The sequence below is a fragment of the Argentina anserina genome, chromosome 6 (assembly GCF_933775445.1).
Source record: "Argentina anserina chromosome 6, drPotAnse1.1, whole genome shotgun sequence".
In the NCBI taxonomy this organism is placed as follows: Eukaryota; Viridiplantae; Streptophyta; class Magnoliopsida; order Rosales; family Rosaceae; genus Argentina; species Argentina anserina.
In genome coordinates, this window is record NC_065877.1 from 36,793,982 (window position 1) to 36,815,152 (window position 21,171).

The window sequence follows — 21,171 nt, forward strand, 5'->3', positions numbered from 1 at the left end:
AACGATATAGGTGTACATGAAGACGCTGTAGTTTTGTTGACGGCTAGAAGCTGATGCCTTATTTGCTGCTATGTATAGTATGTTGTACAGTTGGCTGCATTTGAAAATTTACTCAAATGAATTATTATTACTCTCTCTAGCTCAACCATTCCCATTTTTTATCTCCCAATCAACCAGAGGAGTACGTGAAGAGACACTACAGAATATAGATCACTTGATGATGTTGATGCTTATTTTTAGTTATTTATAAATTCTGAACAATTTTATAATCATTGGCATATGCCATATATCTAAGGGATTATTTGTGGTGGATCAGAGACATCAGACCAGGAAAAAAAAAAAAAAGGAGAATGTGTTTTCTGAGGTACGTAAATGCTGACCGATGTATCTTGTGTTTTTCTGAAGTAAAATCCACGAAGATACAACGATGCATGTACGTATGATCAAACCCTAATAGCGTATGTGTGTGGTATATCTATAAGTTGAAACCCTATGTCCCTATGACACCAATTAGCGGAGGCGTTAATCGGTACTGGGTATAATGGGGTATGTATGCCTTTCATTTTCTTGCTTTACGATCGCTGATAAGTATAATATCTCAAGGGGCGAAGGCTGAAAGCTGATCGATTTGGCTTCCTGCTGCACTCAATACCTTTCTTGCTTTTCTGCTTGTTTAAGAAAAGAAAGGCTAATCCTATATATGCGATTGTGACAGGGAGCATTGATCTTAATAATGCGATTGTGCACAGAATTCGTTTCCATAATGCCGACTTAGTATAAAGTTTGGTTAGAGATGATACGCAATTTCACACTAATCAGTGGAGCTATTATGATTAAAGAACACGTTTGGAGTAAGAAAAGAACACTGGAAATTTTGACAAAAGAGGAAGCAATGATAATATTTCACGGGCAATCACAACAGCTTTATCCGGAATCAAGCACATTGATCACCTTCTAGGTTTAAGGTCTGGCATATTCTCTACTACTGGTGGCCATTAAACTAGTAACTAGGAAATAGTTAATTAGTTTAATCGATAACCTTGGTCAGTACAATCCGACTAGGAGTCTAGGACCGATGTAGTAGCTATACTATATTCAAGTGTTCCTCTATACTTGATCGATCGTTGCCACTTGACGATCGATTGCAAATCTTAATTATTATTTGGTTGCTGGTTTTCATTGATCTATGATCTAGATCAACTCTAAAGGACCCCTAAATATAGTTATACAACTGCAGCTGGTAGTAATAATTAGAAGAATGAGTATGGAGAGCACATCAGCGTCATTGTTTAGAATTTTGAATTCAAGGATACAATCAGCACTACACGTTTCCTTTTTGGTTTAATGTACAGTGTTCTAGAGGCTACAAAAACCATATGTGCCAACAATAAAAAAAGAGCTAGATTCAGATAATATTGCATACTGCAACTCTCGGTTTTCACTTGGATTTGTCATTAGCCTTGTATCCATAATCATTTGATTCCTATCGATTCAATTATTGAGCAACAAAAAACGGAAGCCAAAATCAAGTCGCTTGATCCTAATCATAGGAAAACAACGGCTAATGATCACCTGAAATTTGGCCATTTCCGTAATTTACAACTTACATGCTGAAGGAATCTGTTCGACAACTTTGACACCCTCAACAATGCGTCGCCGGAGACCGTACCTTTAGGCGGCTTTAGTGGTAGGACTTAGGAGCGTGTCCCCCACGCCCTTCCAGTCCAGGTCAAACTAAGGAAACCCTAGCACAGTGTTTTATTTCTATTCTTACATATAGGAAGCTGACTCCCGTTATGTTTCCTACTCACCCAGAACAGAAATAACCAAAAGAAATAGGTAATGCTGGTAATGGTGGTGGTGCTAGTGTGACTATACCTTTCATGGTGATCGATGAATGATGATAGTAAAGTAAATATTATATATTCTTTCTGTTTGGTATTATAAAATTTCAGGGTATTTTAATCTTCACCTTCAAGTTGAACTATCTCATCACGACCTGCCACATTTGCACTACTACATCTTCTGCTGCTACGTATACTGCTACTGCTACTACATTAATATGGTAGTTCCTCATGTGATCTCATCATTAATCTACTCTGCGCCTTAATGGCCTCCCTTATTCCTTTCCTCTATTTTCTCTCTTCTCCTCCCTCCCTCGCTCAAAGTTCTGATTGGTTTTCTGCCAACACCACCTCTCATCACCAAGTTCCAGCCTTAGAAACTTAGGCAGAGAACCTCTCATCACCAAGTTCTTCTTCTTCTTCTTCTCCGTAGCTTTTGCTGTAATATTCTATTGCCGGGGTCCTTACTTAGGCTTTGACAGTTTGACTTCCTGCTGGTATTCATGCCACTCTCTGTCTCTCTGCTCTATTTAATTGTATTTCATTGGCTAAGATCTCTCGGCATGTAATCGCCACTGTTTTTTTTTTCTTTTTCATTCTTGCTCAAATTCAGGCTAGTCAAATTCTTGCTCAAATATATTGGTATATATTTGTCCTTTGAAAATAAATTGTTTTACTGTTTTTTGACTTAAATTTTCATCGGGGGTGATCGTTTCTATAGGAATATTTTTCTTTCATATTATGTATACATATGATTGATATGAATGATCTTTAGCTTCTGATGTATACCTCTCGATCGAGTTTCTTCTCGTATAGGTAACCACTATAGTTTTTTGTATATTAACAGGCAAAGCTATGGACTTTGATGATTGGGAGCATAGAAGTGATTGATTTGTCTCATTTTCCTAGCTAGCGGTGAAATTTCTTGGACAAGCTAACCAAGCTTAGAGAATCGGATTCCTTCTTTCAGAAAAGTTTTCTTCTAAGTCCCTTGTCAACCCATTAATCCCATTGCTGTCGTCTCTGTGCAACTGCATATGATTTCATTATTTATTCTTTCATTCGATTCATTGTGATAATTGATCATTTCTTGGACTTTGTCTATTGCAGGTTTCTGAAATCAGTGTGAAGCTTTTCTGATCATCAATGTCCAAAGAAAGCAGGGATTCTAACTTGGGTGGTTTGGGGTTTGGTAACCATACCGGCCCTCCAGAAAAGGTTAGGAGAAGATCAAGCATGAGCAGCAGCTTTGATGGATTTTCATTTTCATCCAAGGAGCTCATGCAGCTTGATTGTGCCTTAACCTTATCACTGGGAACTTTTATGGTGCCTAAACCGAAGGATGCAGATTATTGTTACTCAATTCCTTCCCTCATTGAAGAGGTGGAGGATTTGATCTTGGCCAGAGTTCCCAGGTCTGAGTACTGGAAGTTCTTCTTGGTAAACAAGCGCTTCTTGGAGCTTTTGAAGAGTGGAGAGCTGTACAAGATCAGGCGTGAACTCGGGATCAAAGAGCCGTCTGTTTTCGTTTCCCCTAGCGGGGAGGGAACATGGTGGGAATTCGACAGGCAGTTCAAGTCCTGCAGGAAGCTCCCTATCTTACCTGCGGAAGACAGCTTCATCTGCGGGGATAGGGAATCGATTTGTGCAGGAACTCATCTTCTAGTTTCAGGCAGAGAAATTGAGGGGCTTGTTGTGTGGAAGTATGATATGGAAGCAAACATTTGGTCAAGAGGTCCTTCCATGATCAATCCAAGGTGCTTGTTTGCTTCTGCTACATGTGGTTCCTATGGATATGTAGCTGGTGGGTTTGGAATGGTGGCAACAGGTTGGGAAGTTATGGATTTTGCTGAGAAATACCATCCGGAGACTAAATCTTGGGAGCCTCTTCCAAATATGATCCGAAAGAGAAGGTTTAGCTCTGGCTGTTACATGGACAACAAGTTTTATGTGATTGGTGGGAGAGACCCTGAGGGAAGAGATCTCAGCTGTGCAGAAGCCTTTGATATCGATAAGAAGACTTGGGAACTCATCCCAGACATGTTAGAAGTAGATGGTCCTCAAGAACAAGCTTTGAACAATCAATCCCCGCCTCTCATTGCGGTTGTGAACAATGAGCTCTACTCACTCCAAACCTGCACAAATGAGCTCAAGGTGTACATGAAGAGAAGCAAATCATGGAATAAGTTGGGAACAGTTCCTGTGAGAGCTGATACTACTCTAGGATGGGGAATAGCTTTCAAGTCTCTGGGGAATGAGCTACTTGTCATACAATCTTCACCACATGGCCCTTCCCTGTTATACACTTGCCGCCCTGATCCAAATGCTGAGGAGTTGCAGTGGGAAGCTCTTCAGCATGGCAAGAACCCTACCTGCTTCATCGTTAATTGCTCTGTCATGGCAGCTTGAACTCCAAAGTAATCTTAGGGAGTGATTTCTATCTTGCCCTTTGCCATGTTCTTAAATAAAAGGTTTGTCATGACTTCAACCCATGTGTGTTTGTTTGGTAGGGGTAGCCGTTGTGTTTCTTAATATTTTGCCTATAAGTTCTACTGGGGCCTTCTTCTATACAATGAAACCGAGGTTATTGCTCTGATCTCTAGTTTCATTCAACTCTTTCACACCACCTAAAATTCATGATTTTGGTAATCGTTAAGAATTACATATTACTACCGGGATTCAGCTGAAGGCTCTAGTTCCCTGGATATGGGAACCGGAATTTGGCTCCGATTCAACAGTAAAGTTGAACTGCTTTCTAAATTAGGAGCATCAGGAAAGTAAGCAATCACTTAGTTGCTTGATGCTCGGTTCATGCAACTGAACAAATCAGGAGAACACAAAGTACCACTTTTCTTTTTGAAGGACACAAAGTAACACTTAGCTATAAACAAAGCTGATAACGAAAGGGCGTAGGTAGCGATGTCACATTATGAGCATAGCTTCGTATAATGTTTAGCTTTGGAAGCATTCAATTATGGCGACATAAAGCATGTTGATTTGACGGAAAATGCCCCTCTTTCCTTGACGAATAAGAAACAAATTGGAGGATGGAATATCTTGAATTTATCTAACATGTGTCGCCAGTTCAGAGAGGCCACAAAATCAATAGGGTACCCTCTACTGGCAGCTTAAGCAAAATGATCCGAGGATCCTAACATTAATATTGCCACTTCCTATCTTAAGCAAAAGATTAGGTAAATTTCAGATCAAAGAAACAGGTCAGTGCACTACAACATACAACACGCCGATTTCTCAAGAAACCATGCCTCACATTGTGTTACCAGCAACGTCTAGCACTGTTGTAAGATTCAAAATCTGAAAACCATTCTCTGCAGGAATCATATAGGCCAAGAGTTTTATCCATACATGACATGAAATGAAAAGTAAATAAGAAACAATATTGAGGCTAAAATTCTTGATCACTAAATATCTGAAAACTGAGATATTATAGCAAATACCAAGTGGACGATTTAGCAAATGAGCTCTCAAAATTTTGTCTCTGGAAGATGCGCCGCTGTGTAAGGCTTGCCTTTCCTTGATTTCCTTGGAGCCAATTGAGTGTCAGGCTGCAAGATAAGCAATAAGCAGATTGTTCATATGAGAGAAACAGTTGAGGTAACGTCCAACACATTAATCTATTGCAGAAAGTTCTATTCTAATTCATTTTCAAGAAGCAGTGATAAATAGAGATTCATATAAACATGAACTACATGACCTCAGTATCTACTTTAGTTTAGCCCTACATAGTTGATTGAGCTCCAAGTCCAAATACTGGCAAAATGAAGATGCCCATGTTTATGAATACAGTAATAAACAAGCAGATGGGCTCTTTGCTTAAAGCTAACTTGTTGAAGCCTCTAAATAACAGGTACATTCAGTCGAAAATGATGGTACTGGTAATTAAGATTCTTATTTATAGACTTCTCAAACAGAAACAGCCTTTTAAAATCTGACAGCAAACTCTGCAATTATTATCTCTTAAACTGAATGATCCCATAAACAAACAAAAAAAATTCAGTTCAAATTTTGCTTTTCCTTCCTTAATAATTAATCACCAAGTAGTAAGTACCTCTTGGCCTTTGCCAATTGCAACTTCCTAATGGCCTGCACGGTCTACCTCGTGTTCTAACACGTTCAACTCCAAATTTCATCAATCAAACAAACCTAAAATTACTTCTAAGCATACCACAATTTAATTTCATTGTTAATATAACTAAATTTTGATCATGCGATCAGCTCAAAAAAATAGAAAAGAAGCTTACACTAGGTGGGATTATGCAATCACAGTAAAAACTAGAACTCAGTTTTACTGATTAATGTAAAATTTTCAAGAAGAGAAATTTCACAAGTATGTGAGTCAGATTTACACAATTTCTACTGCTCGGCGGCAGAAGAAGTTCCTCTTCTACGTTTGGGAAGTCTGATTCTGGAGCGAAACTCTAAGAATTGAAGTCTGATTTAGGGTTTTAAAAGGGTTTAATCTAGGGGCGAGGTAAAGAACAGTGACCTGGGCCTTTTGGGCTTTGGGAAAGGCCCAGTCTTGCAAATAGAAAAGGAAAATGTGCGACTTTTTTTTTTTGGTATGTTGAAAAGGAAAGTAGGAGCAGAGAGAAAAAATAGAGCAGAAATCAAAACAGAGCAAGAGCTGCTTGGCTCACTGGGGGTATATATTAGGTGGAGGCCAAACCAAACCTGAGCGGTTTTGCGTCTGGACCTGTTTCTACTACACTGTAAGAATATTACTTTGATTCATTCCATTGCGTTAGCGGTTTGGAGTTTTGTTGGTAGCATAGTTATTTTTCAATTCTCTGTTCAAAATTGATATACTTGTGTGTAATTTACATTTCATTTCCATTTTGCATCAAACTTTCTCCATCCTATTACTTGTTTTGGTACTTTATCGAGGCTTTAGGATTGAGATTAGTGTTTGTTTTTGAATTTTAGGGTTTTGTGGAGTGAACAGTTCTGAAGAGTGAAATTTGGGGGTTTTGCGGATTTGGGTGTTTGGGATTCTGCTCTGTTACTTGGGAATGACTATTTGAGGTTGATTTTTTGAGTAGACTACATTTGCTGGGTTTAAGCTCATAGTGCGATTGTCGTCGAGTTTGTGGACTCGGGTCTGTGAGGCTAGTTTATACTCGGGTTTGGGGACTTTTGTCTAGCTAGCGGCAGCAATGTCGATGAACAATAATAACCCACCTAAGAATCTTGGAGCGTCGTCGTCGCCCTTTAGGAATTCTGGGATGGTGGCTCCATCTATGTCTGCAAACCCTTTGTTTCAACAATCGCAGGGTCAAGCACAACTTGGGGCCGGTTATCAGCAACAGTTTCAGCTATCCCAAGCGCAGGCGATTGCACAGGCTCAGTCGAAATCTCAAGCACATGCCCATGCCCAAGCACAGGCTCAAGTGCAGGCACACGCCCAAGCTCAGGCTCAAGCCCAATTCCAGGCTCAGTTACAGGCTCAGGCGATGTCCCTAAACCAGAATCAAACAGGTTCTATGGGGAATTCACCATCATATTCCACACCTGGAAGTGGAAGTGTCAAGCGCTTCCCTCAGAAACCTCCGGTTCGCCCTCCTGGTCTTTCACCTACGAACATGATTTCACCCATTAGAACCATGGACCTCTCAGCTGCTAATCGTAAAAAGAAGCAGAAACTTCCCGACAGACAGCTACAGGACAAAGTAGCCACCATATTGCCGGAATCTGCTCTGTACACCCAGCTTCTTGAGTTTGAGGCTCGTGTGGATGCTGCGCTTACAAGAAAGAAGGTTGACATCCAAGAAGCTCTGAAGAGCCCCCCTTCGATTCAGAAAACCCTTCGCATTTATGTTTTCAACACTTTTGCCAATCAGGTTCGCTCAATTCCACAGAAACCAAATGCTGAACCCCCTACTTGGACACTGAAGATAGTTGGGAGGATCTTGGAAGATGGGGTTGACCCTGATCAGCCTGGAGTGGTCCAGAAATCAAATCCCTTTTACCCAAAGTTTTCATCTTTCTTCAAGAGAGTAACCATATCTTTGGACCAGAGGCTATATCCTGATAATCATATCATTAACTGGGAAAATGCAAGGTCACCTGCACCACATGAGGGATTTGAGGTAAAGAGAAAAGGGGATAAAGAATTTACAGTGAATATACGCCTGGAAATGAATTATGCGCCTGAGAAATTTAAGCTTTCACAACCTTTGATGGAAGTTCTTGGTATTGAAGTGGAAACTCGTCCAAGGATTATAGCTTCAATCTGGCACTATGTGAAGGCTAGGAAATTGCAGAACCCAAATGACCCCTCTTTCTTTAACTGTGATCCACCCCTTCAAAAAGTGTTCGGAGAGGAAAAAATGAAATTCACTATGGTGTCCCAGAAGATATCTCAACATTTGTTTCCCCCACAACCTATACATTTGGAGCATAAGATGAAGCTTTCTGGGAATAGTCCAGCTGGGACAGCATGTTATGATGTGTTGGTAGATGTGCCTTTTCCTATTCAAAGGGAATTAACTGCTCTATTGGCCAATTCAGAGAAAAACAAAGAAATCGATGCCTGTGATGAAGCAATATGTGGAGCTATCAGAAAAATCCACGAGCATCGGCGCAGGCGAGCTTTTTTCCTTGGATTTAGTCAATCACATGTGGAATTCATCAATGCACTGATTGAATCTCAAAGCAAAGATTTAAAGCTTGTAGCTGGAGTAGCGAGCCGTAGTGCTGAGAAAGAACGGCGGTCAGATTTCTTTCATCAACCATGGTACGCTCTTCACCTTTTGTCATTATTAATCCATGTACCACAAACACTTCTCATCACCTTGCTTTGGTATACAAATAAATAGAATCATAAAGATTAATATCTGCTGACCATGATTGACTGGATGTCAACTATAATCTTTCTCCTAATTAGGAAAAGAGGAAAGTTATATATACTCTTTCAAATGTCCTGCGTTGCTCCTTGCAATGGTTATCTTTGTACTATTTAATGGTCCAGAAGGGGTTCCATTTATTTTGTTAGATAAAGTCTCTGATTGTAGTACCCTCCTTAGATTCCTGCTAGAAATCATTAAAGTTGTTGCATTACTGATATTACTCGGATAAAATGGTTTTTATTTTTTAATAATTTTCAATCATGCCATTTATGGTAGAAGTCTTAATGGTAGAAGCCTTTATGGTTGAAGGCTCAAAGATCAGTTTTGATTGGTTCATGCGTGCACAACTTTAGGTTGTATAACTATAATCATGTTAGCACCTGTTTACTTCAAACGAATACTAGGTTGAACTCCTAATCAAATGTTGTTTGGGTGATTGTTGCAGGGTTGAAGATGCTGTTATCCGATATTTGAATCGGAAGCCAGTTGCAGGTAGTGATGGTCCTGGGAGCGCATGATTAGACTGTTTAAGTGTTCATGTGGTGCCGTGCTTGTATTCTTTGGCAGCTAAACTTCCCAGAATATGTAGGAGATTATACAATTCACTTTTCTTTGTAGTGTTGGGAGGACGTTGCTGCATATCATATAGCTTGTTTAACCATTAATTTTTCATGTACTTGATCAACTGCTGATTATGCTTTATGTATTGTAATTTATGCTCGATTAGCAACTGAAAAAAAAAATTGCTGCTTTTGAATCCATTTTACGGTTCTTGTTGAATTGACACGAGTGTACGGAAATGTTTGGATGTACAAAGTTTACTATCTGAGACTCCAAGTCTGAATAGACAAAGGAATATATAGCTCGATAGTATCTCCATTCGTAAGTATGTGAGACTCCCCTTTTAGTTTTATTTTCCAAGTCCGAATAGAGCAATGAATAAATCGATAGTATCTCCATTCCAGTCCGAATAGTCCAAGGAATAGACGGCCCTATATATGACACCCTCTAGTTGGTCCGTATTCATCATTCAATCATCAATCGACCTTAACGTCATATATGGCTGCTCTTCAGATTAACCAACCATTGCTGTTTCCATCCAATACATTTCCAGAGAAACCTCCAAAACACTGCAGACTGAGGATTATATCCTTTTCAAAGTCTAAAATCAATGGAAAAGTATGAATCGGGGGAGTTTGAGGCCGGAGGATACAAGTGGAAACTAGTGCTCTTCCCCAACGGAAACAAGAATCATGATGTGAAAGATCACATCTCTATCTACTTGGAGATGGGTGGAAAAAAAGCAGTAAAGCCCGGCAGGAGTGTAACAATTGATTACAAGTTATTTTTGCTTAATCAGCGGAAAGAGAGCTATCTGGTTCGAGAAAATTCCAATGAGGAGAAAAAGTACTGTATTTATCGGACAATCGTTGGTGGTTTGGCTGGATTTGATCGATTCATCCCTCTCAAAGAGTTTAGTGATGCATCAAATGGTTATCTCATTGATGACACTTGTGAGTTTGGAGCAGAGGTCAAGGTTTCTGAAACTAATCTGGTCAAAGGAGAGTGTTGGTTCTCGATTGTCAACCCTGTTACGTACAAGTATGTTTGGAAGATTACTAACTTCTCAGCGTTAGACGCTCCAGTTCATTATTCATTACCATTCACTGCTCACGACAATCAAAAATATTGTGCATGGAGACTGTTGCTCTTTCCCAATGGAATTCACGCTGGAGAGGGTAGTCATGTTTCTCTCTATCTGGGTTTGCATAATCCACATGAGCTTCCTCCTGGATCGAGAATACTTGCAGATTATACTCTACGCATTTTGGATCAAATCCACGGCAACCATCGTTCTTTTAAAGTAATTGGCAATTGGTTCGATAGCAGCAGGAATCTGGGCTCCCACCAAATGATTTTACAAGAAGAAAACGCAAGGTTTTCAAAGGATGGCAGCTGCATAATTGAGGTCGAATTTACTATTCAAGGACTTTCTATACCAAGAGTTTGCCATGGATTTTTTAAGTTTTTTTCTGAGAAGCAACGACGAATATGGATTTTTTAAGTTATTCAGTTAGTTTGTGGCAGGATCATAGAAGCATGCATGAGATTGTTGCTCTTTTCACCAGCACTATGTAAAGTTCCATCATCTTAATTTTGGCATTGCTTATGTAATGTAGTAGACAATGGATGAAACATCGATTCTTCTAATTTTATCTATATCTGCATCTCTTTTCCTACATATACACTAAGTTGAATGCGTCACCAAAATTTCATTGACCTCAAAAAAAAAAACCCACGTCACCACGGGTATAAATGTATTGAGCAGATTAATTACATGGGATCTAAACCAGTACGGAGTGGGAGGGTGCGCTGGAAACAATGTAAATATTCACTGCAACAATCTCCACATTGCACACTGATTGCAATCAGTCCCTATTTTGGGACAAAGGACAACAATCTTTCTAAAATTTCATCCTCAAGAGGGGGTGTTACTACAATAACTATTGTTAATTGTCGTTGTACTAGTTTTTCGTTGCATAAGTGAATTTGAACTTCTTAATTATTACCTTGTTATGTCGGAAAGGTAAAAAAAATTTGTTGCTTTTCAATGTATAGAAAGATTAGAGAACAACTCAATTACATAGTATCTGGTGTGTACTTGAATGATGGATGGCCTTGAGCAAGATAATGGAACAGCTTACTATTTGTGACAATCTCACAATTTGAGGGCGCTTTATATGCATTTTATTGCTGCCGACTCGTGCAATTTGGATGTGCAGACGACGAAGCTCTTGGTTCTTTAAACATAGAAATGGTAGAGGTTGCCCGAAGATCGAGTGGAAAATGGTGGATGCGGCCTCGAATTCACAGGCAGCGGAGGAGCTGTGGTACGGTTGTGATATATCCTGATGTTCTCTCCAATACACATTGGAGGGCTATGATTTTGAAATGAGAGTAGTGTTTGGCACGAATTTGGTTTAAGGGAACTAGAGATTTGATTTTGTATTTAGGATGCGGGTTTAGAGCCCTTGATATTTGAGAGAATATGACTGCAGTCAGTAATTTATATAAAACTGACAGAATTTGACTGGTGGTGTCATATTCTGTTTGGACTTGCGGTTACATCTAGTTGGTCGTTAGATTACCTACATACTGTTTGTGAGACCAAACCAACCGTAATTCATTTATTTGAGTTTTCGATTATATACCGACTTTAAAGGTTGACATATATATGTAAAACTTAAATCCGTCAGCGTATTGTATTTCTTTGGACATCAAATTAGAATGAGTGTCGGTCGGGCCAGGGCAAACTGTACAAAAAAAGCGCCTAGACGAGATAGGAGCCGCCTAGGCGGGCATATCGGTCGCAAGACAAAGTGCATGGGCGAATATTAGGCGGCTTATAAGACATTACCTTTTAATTCTTAATCAAGAGAAAACCCCAATTCCACGACTTTTTAAGGACCTGGGGAGAAAAAGAGAGAGATAGAGAGATAGCGAGAAATGGCGGGAAAGGAGGGACTGAACTCCGGCGAAGAGGTCTGCTGGAGAAAGCAGGTCGACGACAACCTGCACCGCCTTCAATCTCTTCTCTTCGGAGCCGAACTCGCCGCCGAGAGAAACGACTTCTCCTCCGCTCAGATCTTCAGTCTTCGTCTCCTCGGCTTTCTCGACTCACACTCTCACTCTCAACTCGACCGTGCTTTCGTCACCCCTATTCGCCGCGAAGCCGTCTCCAAGCTCGGCGAGGCTCGCCGCGCGCTCATTCCTGATTCCGATCGGTACGCCTGTCTCCTTTTCCCCTCTGGAAGCTTCGATTTTAATTCGAACCCTAGCTGTTTGTGTTTTTAATCCTCCATTTCCGTTCATATACTTGATCTTTTGTTTTGTATTGTGCTATATATTGGACTTAATTTGTGAATTATTGATGAATTTATGGAGTAATTGGATCAATTTAAGTTCAATTTTTCGATGAATTAAAAGCTGGACTTAAATCTTGTCATGGTATTTGCAATTTATGTGAGTGTAGATTTGTATCGAACACTATTACAAATGCAGGTTAAGATGCTAATCATTTGAACACTATATGTGTGTACAGCAAAGCTTTCGAGCAAGCGAAAAAGGATCCTGGTTTTGTTTTCAGCACAAAGGGAGATATTGACATTGGGAGGATTAAACAGTCAAAGTACTTTCAGGCTCTTCTTCAGCAGTCTAATCATGGAAAGGTTGTGACTGATTTGGTATGTCTTGCCTCTGATTTTGCGTTACGTGACCTTTGTGGTTGGATGTTTCTTAGGATTTGATTTGTTAACCAAAATTGCTGTATGTGGTAGGGAGATCAATTGGAGAATAGGGAAAAGTTGACTGGCAAGTTATCAAAACCTATGACACAAACTAAGCTGACATCATTGTACAAGAACAACACTGGGACAGCAAGTAACACTATTGTTGAAAAGCGTCATGCTCATCACAACCGTTACAGTAGTCATAGTACCTCGTCTTTTCAAATAGTCGAAGAGGAAGAAAGAGCTCATGAGAATCACTTGGGAAAAAAACGTGCGCACAGGGAATTTAACAGCCCCACTCTTGATAATACAAAGTCCCCATCAGCCAATGAAGATGCTAGAGCCGATGTTTCTGGCAATGGGTTTGTAACTGCCAAAGCCAAATTGGTATCCATCTTTTTCTGCAAACTCATCCCCTTTCATAATACACATCATTTGAAGCTTTCTTTTGAATTTACTCCTTTCTGTCCATATCCTATGTTGTTGGTATCTGAAAAATTGGTTCATACATAAATCCTGGAGGGTAGGAATTTGTCATCAGCTATTGCAGTAAAAGCCTTTTCATAGTTCATGCCTATATACTTGCCTATATAAACAGTGTCCTTTTCTCCTGAAATCTTGTTATTCCTCTCTTTGCACATTCAAAACATATAGCAATTTAAATGGTTTCTTCTTTGTTGACTAGGAAATGGATGTAAGGCAAAGGCGAGGCTTAGGTGCATCACCAAATGCTTCTGTCTCTCCTCAAAGTGATAACAGTGTTGCTAATAGGGGTTTCATTGCGAGATCATATGGTGTTTCCCGTCGAGGTGTCCGTGGCAATTTTATTCCTCCCGTCAAATCTAATGGGGGTAATGTTGGGAATATGACTTCAAAAATTGGGGGAAAGTCTGATGATGCATTAGATGACTCAACTAGGAGCTGGTGAGTGGTGTAATTTAATGCTGTATGCTCTTTGAAACTCCCTTGCCTTATATTTGGATGACGAATATTCATTCATGTCCAAATCACCAATTGTATTCTTTTGTTTTCAGTATGGAAATGCTCTGTGGTCCTGATGGGGAGCTCCCAGAAAAATTAAGGAACTTGGAACCTCGTCTTATTGAACATGTCAGTAATGAAATTATGGATAAGGATCCAAATGTTCGATGGAATGATATTGGTAACGGATGACGCTCTAACTTTCTTCTGTATTTACTATTCTGTACATATAGCAAAAGCTGTTCTGATTAAACTGTTGCCTGGAAATGTGTTAGCTGGTTTGGACCATGCTAAAAAGTGTGTCACAGAGATGGTTATATGGCCCTTGTTACGTCCCGACATTTTCAAAGGTTGTCGCTCTCCTGGAAAGGGTCTTCTACTCTTCGGTCCACCAGTAAGTACTGAAACTGCTAGTGAAGTGAGCAGTAAAAGTTTCTCTAGCCAATGAACATCTAATACCTGTGCTTGTTTCAGGGAACAGGGAAAACGATGATTGGGAAAGCCATAGCTGGAGAGGCAAAAGCAACATTTTTTTACATCTCTGCCAGTTCATTGACAAGCAAATGGGTAAGAGTTCATCTGTTTTTGTTGATCTTTAATGATTCTCTGCCATATCTTTTTTCCCCTATTCTCCTTATATTTGAATTATGTCAACCAAAGTGGAACTACAGATCAAATGTCTATGATCCTTGTAGTTTGTGAATCTGATCCTGATTTTCCTGCTAGCATATAAATTATGCAGAAAGATGGTATTTTCTGTACTGCTTCTTTTCAAATTCCAGCTTGTTAACCAATTTTTTCTCCTGATGTATATGTATGCAATTTATATCCTCAAAAATATACTTATATTTTTGTATGTTTAACTGCTCACTGCAGATTGGTGAGGGTGAAAAGTTAGTTCGGGCCCTTTTTGGAGTAGCTAGTTGTCGGCAGCCAGCTGTAATTTTTGTTGACGAAATTGACTCACTTCTCTCACAGGTAAGACCTGCTCCAACTCTTGAAATTAACTATACATTGTATAAGCTGCCAGAATGTATGCCTTACAGTATAAAATTAATCTCAGTGGATTGTATTTTGGTTAACTGAATGCGTATTATAGTCTCAGTCTGTAGTCATCACACCTTGATTCAAATGCATTCAGCTGAGTTACTTCTGTAAGTTTGCAGCGTAAGTCAGAAGGTGAACATGAATCAAGTAGGCGACTCAAAACACAGTTTCTCATTGAAATGGAAGGCTTTGACAGTGGCAGTGAGCAAATTCTTCTTATAGGTCATTTGCCAAACCTCTTTAAATTTTAATTATCCTCTATTTTTAATGTTTTTTTGTTTTCCCATTTCTAGTTTAAGTTCTTTATCCTTAAATTCACCATTTTAACTCTGATTTCACTCTCTCACAAATGTACATACATTTCCCAGGAGCAACAAATCGACCCCAAGAGCTTGATGAAGCAGCACGCAGGCGACTTACTAAGAGACTTTACATTCCCCTGCCATCTTCAGGTGCCAACTTAGCATGTTTGATTGTGCCCACATTGTTGATATCAAGTATGCAGCTAACATGCTGTTTGATGTATTGAAGAAGCAAGAGCCTGGATAGTGGAGAATCTCCTGGAGAAGGATGGACTATTCAAACTAACAAGGGAAGACATTGTTAACATATGCAAGTTAACAGAAGGTACTGACCTCCTCCATCAGTTGAGATCCAAAATCACTATATTACTCCACTGCATTTTCACAGCGCTGTGTTTTTCACCTTGTTTTGCAGGGTACTCAGGATCAGACATGAAGAATTTAGTGAAGGATGCCTCTATGGGTCCTCTAAGAGAAGCTCTGAGACAAGGCATAGAAATTACAAAGCTTAAGAAGGAGGATATGCGCCCAGTAACTTTTCAGGTAAAAAGTTAATAAAATAATTACAGACTTACGCAGCTGACTCAGCCTTCTTGTTAACTACTTTAGCTTTGTTGCATATTTATATTTTGGTTTTGTTTTGTAGGATTTTGAGAGTGCATTACAAGAGGTGAGGCCCTCTGTTTCCTTGAATGAGCTCGGTACCTATGATGATTGGAACAAGCAATTTGGAAGCTTGTCTCTTTAAGAATCCATCTGTTTTGTAAGGTGAGGAAAAAAACAAGCATAATGTGAACATTAATAGCATCCTCTTTATTTATTTCACCAAACCAAACGCCAGTAAATAGGCTAAATATGTGTAACAGTTTTTTTAATAGAAACTTGGACCTATTCAACTGCTCTAGATTCTCACCATTTTCCTCAATGGAAAGGTAAACGAAACATGGGTGATGAATGGTTGCTTTATGCTGACGAAAAGACATTACAGTGCTCATTTGTTTTCTTCCACTAAATACAGAAGAACACTGAGTCACGGTCTCATGGCCATGTGAATTTTATCTTACCAAACTCGTCTCTATATTATCATTCTGAATTGAATCTCTAACCAAAACTTGGCCTTGATACGTGTTTGCTCTAGCAGCACATTGTTTTAGAATAGTGTTTGACGTAATGGATTGATAATGTAGATTGATCATGATTAGCGTACTAGAGACAAGCTACGTACAAAATTATGTATATGGATTCTGTACATAATCATATTCTTGTTTGCTACTAGAAATGAGGCATGTAAATAATAGCATGTTACACTGTCCAACAACTCTTAAACTAATCAGAACCATTGACTCTCTCCTAGTCTCCTACTAATTAGTTTAATCAATTTCCATGCCAGTTCCCATCCCAGTGACTCAGTCAGTGCCTCTCTTGCGGACCAGGACATTCAGCCCGCCGGCCATGTGGGCCGTCAGGCGGGGCACGAAAACCGGCTCGTCGGAATCCACCGGTCTGATCTTGAACCGTTTGAGAACGGAAGCCAGCACATACTTCATCTGAGCAAAAGCCATCTCCTTCCCAAGACAAACCCTTGGACCTGCTTGAAAAACTGGCAACTTGTATGGGCATACCTTTTTCAGCTCTGATCTCGCCTCCTTGTCCGGCTCGAGAAACCACCGGTCCGGCTTGAATTCTAGCCGGTCCTTTCCCCACAGCGACTCCATTCTTCCCATCCCGTAGGGAAAATAGGTCACTCTATCTCCGACCCGGACATGAGTTCCATCAGGCAACAAGTCATCGACTTTGGCATGTTTCGAGTCCCAAGCCACTGGTGGAAAGAGCCTCATGGACTCAAAAAGACATGCCTTTAACAATCTGAAATCGAATGACTCAAAATCCATCGTTGTTTGATTGTCTTCAATCTCTTTCACCAAATCTTCCTCTACATTTTGATGGCGGGAAAGCAACCAGAAGAGCCACGTCATGGCTGCTGAAGTTGTGTCCCTCCCCGCCATTATAAAGCTTATTACCATGTCCCTTGTCACCTCGTCTTCCTGTCCCGCCATAATCAACCGAGTTAGAAGATCTTGATCTTGATCCAGAATACTCCCTGAACTCTTATGGTGATCAAGTTTCTGCTTCCTCGTCTCTATTATGTCCATTACATAGGCATGTACTTCTTTCACCGCGACTTTAAGCTTCTGCTCCGAACCAATCCCAAGCCATCTCTTAATCTTCCAGATTATGAACACAGGCGCAGCCCCACGCATTGCAGAGATCTGCGACGCCGTGTCGAAAGCCCGTGTGAGTGGTGGAAGGGGCGAAGAGGGATCCAGAGAGCACCTCTCAACCCCCAAAAACACCTTGCAAATCACATTGAACGCGAATCTCCTCAGCAACTCCTGCAAGTCTACAACTTCTCCTTTCATTGCCAGTGACTCCATCAATGGCAATAAACCCTTTTCAACTTCTTCTTCCAAGCTATTCATGAAGTGCTCACGCAAAGATTTGGTACTGAACTCGTGACTGGCTAATTTCCGCTGCGTGCGCCAAAGCTCGCCGTCCACATTGAATATCCCACATCCAAGAAAGTCTCCAAGTATTTCAGTGAAGGGTTTCCCTTTTGGGAAATTGTTGAAGTTGGTTTTCAGGATATACTCGACGTTTTCCGGGTTGGCTGTGACTATGGTCCGTCGTGCACCAAGCCGGCTCACTACGATGGTGCTGGTGGCCGAGTCCGCAAGGAGTTCGGTGTACCAGTCCAGTAGCCTGGAGCGGTTTTGGTAAAATGAGACAAAGCAACCAATGAGAGGATGGCTTGGAGGGCCGGAAAACTCGTAGATTTGTGGCCGGAATTTACCAGAACTTACTTGCACCAGGAAATAGAGAATCATTGAGAGGAAGACGAAGAATAGAGGATGTGTGAAGAGCAACATGATTGCTTCCATCCTGACATGAACTGAAAACCGGGGAGAAGAGGGTGTGTTGGAAAGTTGGCTGCATGTGCTCTCAACAAGTTGAGGCATACGTTACCTTCTTATAGGACTTAAATTACCCTATTTCATTTGCTACAGTTTACAGTGTGAATTGGATATTTTTCTATTTTGTTGTTTTATTTCGTACGTATATAATATGCATCACAACAACTTAAATTAAAGCTAAGTACACACTAAGTCGTCGGTGCATGTAAATTAATCATGGACGAATTATTATATCTTAGAATTTCTGTTTTCTTCGATTTGATCATCTCTTAGTGAATATAATTAAACATACGAAATAAAATAATTTTATGTGTATATATAGTTTATTGATTTCCGATTTAAAAGCTGTTCATATTTAAATTTCACACTTACGATTCAGACAGTCGGTAGTTTATATATCCATGATGCCCAACCTTCTCTCTCTCCGGTATATACTCATGTTTAATGCATTGCGTGCCTACTTCCTGCATTTCATTCATTCCAGTTGATGGTCATCTGAGCTAATCGGCCACAAATGTGACGCATATTTGCATACTAATTAAGTTTAAAAAGTCCACTCCACCCAAGTCAAGCACTATGTCTTCAAAAATTAAAGATAATAAAAAAAAAGGTGTGGTATGCATGCGCGTCAGCGGGTATGAGCATCATAAACATCTATTTCCTTGTTATATGCATCGATGTAATCAGTTGCGGATCTAGGATTAGAATTCCCTAAACTAGTTAGAAAACTTAGAATTGATTTTTTTTTTTTTGAGGTTTTGACCCAATCTAATTTCCTATCGACACTCATGAAAGTGTGGAAATATAAGAGGAAACAATTTCAAGTATTTTCTCTACATATAGAAGAAAATGCTGATATTCATTGTTTAATAAAACATTTAAAGAAGGAAGGTGAAGAAAAGTGGGAAAGGGAAAAAAACATGCAGGGTAATTATAAATTATGTAATTTAACCAAAGAAGATATAAAGGAGAATAGAGGAGGAAAGAGATGGGAAAAATGTATAAAACCCCAAAGAATGCTCGTAGGAACAATCGGAACTTTGACGATGGAGAGAAAGTAACAAAAAGTTAGATTTCCAACTAACCAAGGCCATTTTCATTACAATCATAAATATAGTTGTATCTATACAAAATTTTCATATGGGCTGCAGCCTATATAGCCTACTCATCCGCCGTTGCATGTAATGCTATCAAAAGCCGTGTTTAGAAATGTTTTAAAGTAAGTCATCAATGCAAGCTTGGTAAGATCGAATAGGTATTATAATGAACATTTGATAAGATCACGACTAGTTTTTCTATCATGTCGAATCAAATCGAAAAATTAAGTCAAAATCTCCATACTACGAGACACAAGATATGAAGAAAAACAAGGAAATTGAATTACCGAACGTTAAACTCCAGGAGACTCAAACGGATTTCACTGCTCTCAGTAGCAATGAAGTTAAGAATTTTATCCCACCATAAAAAAAGCTAGCAGAGTACGGGTTGGATAATACATCTGCGACGTGATTTTGCGAATGAAATATGCGAGATGAATATGGTGCACGTTTTGCAGATACGATATATTCAGGAAATTTCAAAGACCTTGCTGTCCAAGCTAGAATATTAATCCCCAAAGTACAATGCATGTCTACCTCTTATAATGAGATGGAGGAAATCCAACAGCTGGGGTCTTAGCATCAAGTTATCAACAACTTCACGAATCACGATCGATGGGGGCTGGTTGGTTAAGCTGTAATAAGCTGCAACACCTTTATCCCGCCAAGAAGCTATGAATATATGCAGACGATAATAATGGAGAGCGTGTCGACCTAGCTAGTCTCATATATCACATCCAGTCATCCAGATCCATCTCTTATCTCCCCATTTGGACATGTGTCTCTAGCCAAAAATTAAGATTTAGACATGTGTAAATGTTTTTATGCGAAACAAACACGTCTATTTGATGAGAAATTGCCAACCTCTCCACGTGTCATCTATCAATCGAACAAAAAATCGATGAATATCCTAATTAGTACATTATAACTTTCACACTCCTTAGTCCTTATGGAGTCTTCCCGCCTTTCAGACAAAACGTGATGGTGAAATCGATTGCACCGGAATATTCTATCGACCCACATCCACACATGTACCCTGCTGAGTGGTTGATATTATATTCTCCAGTTTGGTGACTTTGGTCCAGGACGAGATGTGAATGGTTGAGAGTTGAGACTAATCAATCCTATAGATATCGATCACGTGCTAATATATCAAGTCAGTGTTAACTTAGTAGTAGGGTTACGGCCGACGGGTAAGGCCAAAGAGAAAAAACAAACGATTAGAAAGAAAGATGAGGAATGCAGACAGGAGAGGACAGGCTTCTTTTTTTTCTTTTAACGGGGAGGGGCAGGCTTTGGTGGTAGAATCACTAGAATGTTGTCCACGATTTAACAACATGGTATTTTAAGTTTGGGTGAAGCCTAAAAATCTTTTTAATGACTTCATAGCAGAATAAATAATTTCAAACATGAAAATGATAATGTATGCAAGTTGAAACAAGATAAAAGACTGAAATTTAAGTGAAATAAAGTATTATATGTACTTCGTGTAATAAAAAAAACATAGCAAATGACTTAATTTTTCCCGGACAACCATACTTGATATATACTCAATTTTTTCACACAAAAAAAATTAGGTGGATTACAGCAAACCCTAGCCCACCCCTAGATCCATGCCTATGTCGAATCGAAAGCAATGGAAGAGTGAGCGGCTCGGATAAACCATACTACAATTGGATGTAAAAAAATTACTAATGTTTGCCAAATTTATCATTGATGGAGAAATCCTAACTTGCTTGGTGATCATACCTGATCAATTATTGAATTGACTCC

General features: G+C 39.6%; 5 protein-coding genes across 8 annotated transcripts; 4 read left to right on the top strand and 1 right to left on the bottom strand.

The window, feature by feature from the left end:
- Positions 1–2,091: 2,091 nt before the first annotated feature.
- On the top strand, positions 2,092–4,332 carry LOC126799045 (F-box/kelch-repeat protein At3g27150). Of its 3 annotated transcripts, XM_050526157.1 has the most exons (3): positions 2,092–2,341; positions 2,692–2,818; positions 2,955–4,332. In XM_050526157.1, the coding sequence occupies exon 3, from the start codon at positions 2,991–2,993 to the stop codon at positions 4,251–4,253; it is 1,263 nt and encodes a 420-aa protein (XP_050382114.1). In that variant the 5' UTR covers positions 2,092–2,341; positions 2,692–2,818; positions 2,955–2,990; the 3' UTR covers positions 4,254–4,332. The 3 variants fall into 3 exon arrangements, with proteins under 3 accessions (XP_050382114.1, XP_050382116.1, XP_050382115.1); XM_050526159.1 differs by lacking the exon at positions 2,692–2,818; XM_050526158.1 differs by lacking the exons at positions 2,092–2,341; positions 2,692–2,818 and adding an exon at positions 2,608–2,660.
- Positions 4,333–6,436: 2,104 nt separating this feature from the next.
- Positions 6,437–9,433, top strand: LOC126798220 (SWI/SNF complex component SNF12 homolog). Its single transcript, XM_050525112.1, has 3 exons — positions 6,437–6,574; positions 6,789–8,598; positions 9,156–9,433. The coding sequence occupies exons 2-3, from the start codon at positions 7,019–7,021 to the stop codon at positions 9,226–9,228; spliced, it is 1,653 nt and encodes a 550-aa protein (XP_050381069.1). The 5' UTR covers positions 6,437–6,574; positions 6,789–7,018; the 3' UTR covers positions 9,229–9,433.
- Positions 9,434–9,881: 448 nt separating this feature from the next.
- LOC126797475 (uncharacterized) lies at positions 9,882–10,775 on the top strand. The gene has a single exon (XM_050524099.1). It carries the CDS (start codon positions 9,882–9,884, stop codon positions 10,773–10,775), a length of 894 nt encoding a protein of 297 aa, XP_050380056.1.
- Positions 10,776–12,111: 1,336 nt separating this feature from the next.
- On the top strand, positions 12,112–16,230 carry LOC126801282 (ATPase family AAA domain-containing protein FIGL1). 2 transcript variants are annotated; one of them, XM_050528787.1, is made up of 13 exons: positions 12,112–12,495; positions 12,813–12,954; positions 13,048–13,386; positions 13,685–13,923; positions 14,034–14,161; positions 14,256–14,374; positions 14,455–14,547; positions 14,857–14,958; positions 15,147–15,249; positions 15,396–15,479; positions 15,559–15,654; positions 15,745–15,872; positions 15,976–16,230. In XM_050528787.1, exons 1-13 carry the CDS (start codon positions 12,218–12,220, stop codon positions 16,075–16,077), a joined length of 1,953 nt encoding a protein of 650 aa, XP_050384744.1. In that variant the 5' UTR covers positions 12,112–12,217; the 3' UTR covers positions 16,078–16,230. The 2 variants fall into 2 exon arrangements, with proteins under 2 accessions (XP_050384744.1, XP_050384745.1); XM_050528788.1 differs by lacking the exon at positions 15,559–15,654 and having other exon boundaries at positions 12,113–12,495; positions 15,396–15,437; positions 15,856–15,872.
- Positions 16,231–16,689: 459 nt separating this feature from the next.
- On the bottom strand, positions 16,690–18,312 carry LOC126801283 (cytochrome P450 94B3). The gene has a single exon (XM_050528789.1). The coding sequence runs from the start codon at positions 18,266–18,268 to the stop codon at positions 16,736–16,738; it is 1,533 nt and encodes a 510-aa protein (XP_050384746.1). The 5' UTR covers positions 18,269–18,312; the 3' UTR covers positions 16,690–16,735.
- Between the last annotated feature and the right edge of the window lie 2,859 nt (positions 18,313–21,171).

What these genes read in the sequence shown, in the direction of transcription:
- LOC126799045 (XM_050526157.1), top strand. Translation starts at nt 2,991, where the DNA reads ATGTCCAAAGAAAGCAGGGATTCTAACTTGGGTGGTTTGGGGTTTGGT.
- LOC126798220 (XM_050525112.1), top strand. Translation starts at nt 7,019, where the DNA reads ATGTCGATGAACAATAATAACCCACCTAAGAATCTTGGAGCGTCGTCG. An exon ending in GATTTCTTTCATCAACCATG is followed by an intron (nt 8,599 to 9,155) that starts GTACGCTCTTCA and finishes TGATTGTTGCAG; the next exon opens with GGTTGAAGATGCTGTTATCC.
- LOC126797475 (XM_050524099.1), top strand. Translation starts at nt 9,882, where the DNA reads ATGGAAAAGTATGAATCGGGGGAGTTTGAGGCCGGAGGATACAAGTGG.
- LOC126801282 (XM_050528787.1), top strand. Translation starts at nt 12,218, where the DNA reads ATGGCGGGAAAGGAGGGACTGAACTCCGGCGAAGAGGTCTGCTGGAGA. An exon ending in TTCTACTCTTCGGTCCACCA is followed by an intron (nt 14,375 to 14,454) that starts GTAAGTACTGAA and finishes TGCTTGTTTCAG; the next exon opens with GGAACAGGGAAAACGATGAT. An exon ending in CATATGCAAGTTAACAGAAG is followed by an intron (nt 15,655 to 15,744) that starts GTACTGACCTCC and finishes CTTGTTTTGCAG; the next exon opens with GGTACTCAGGATCAGACATG.
- LOC126801283 (XM_050528789.1), bottom strand. Translation starts at nt 18,268, where the DNA reads ATGGAAGCAATCATGTTGCTCTTCACACATCCTCTATTCTTCGTCTTC.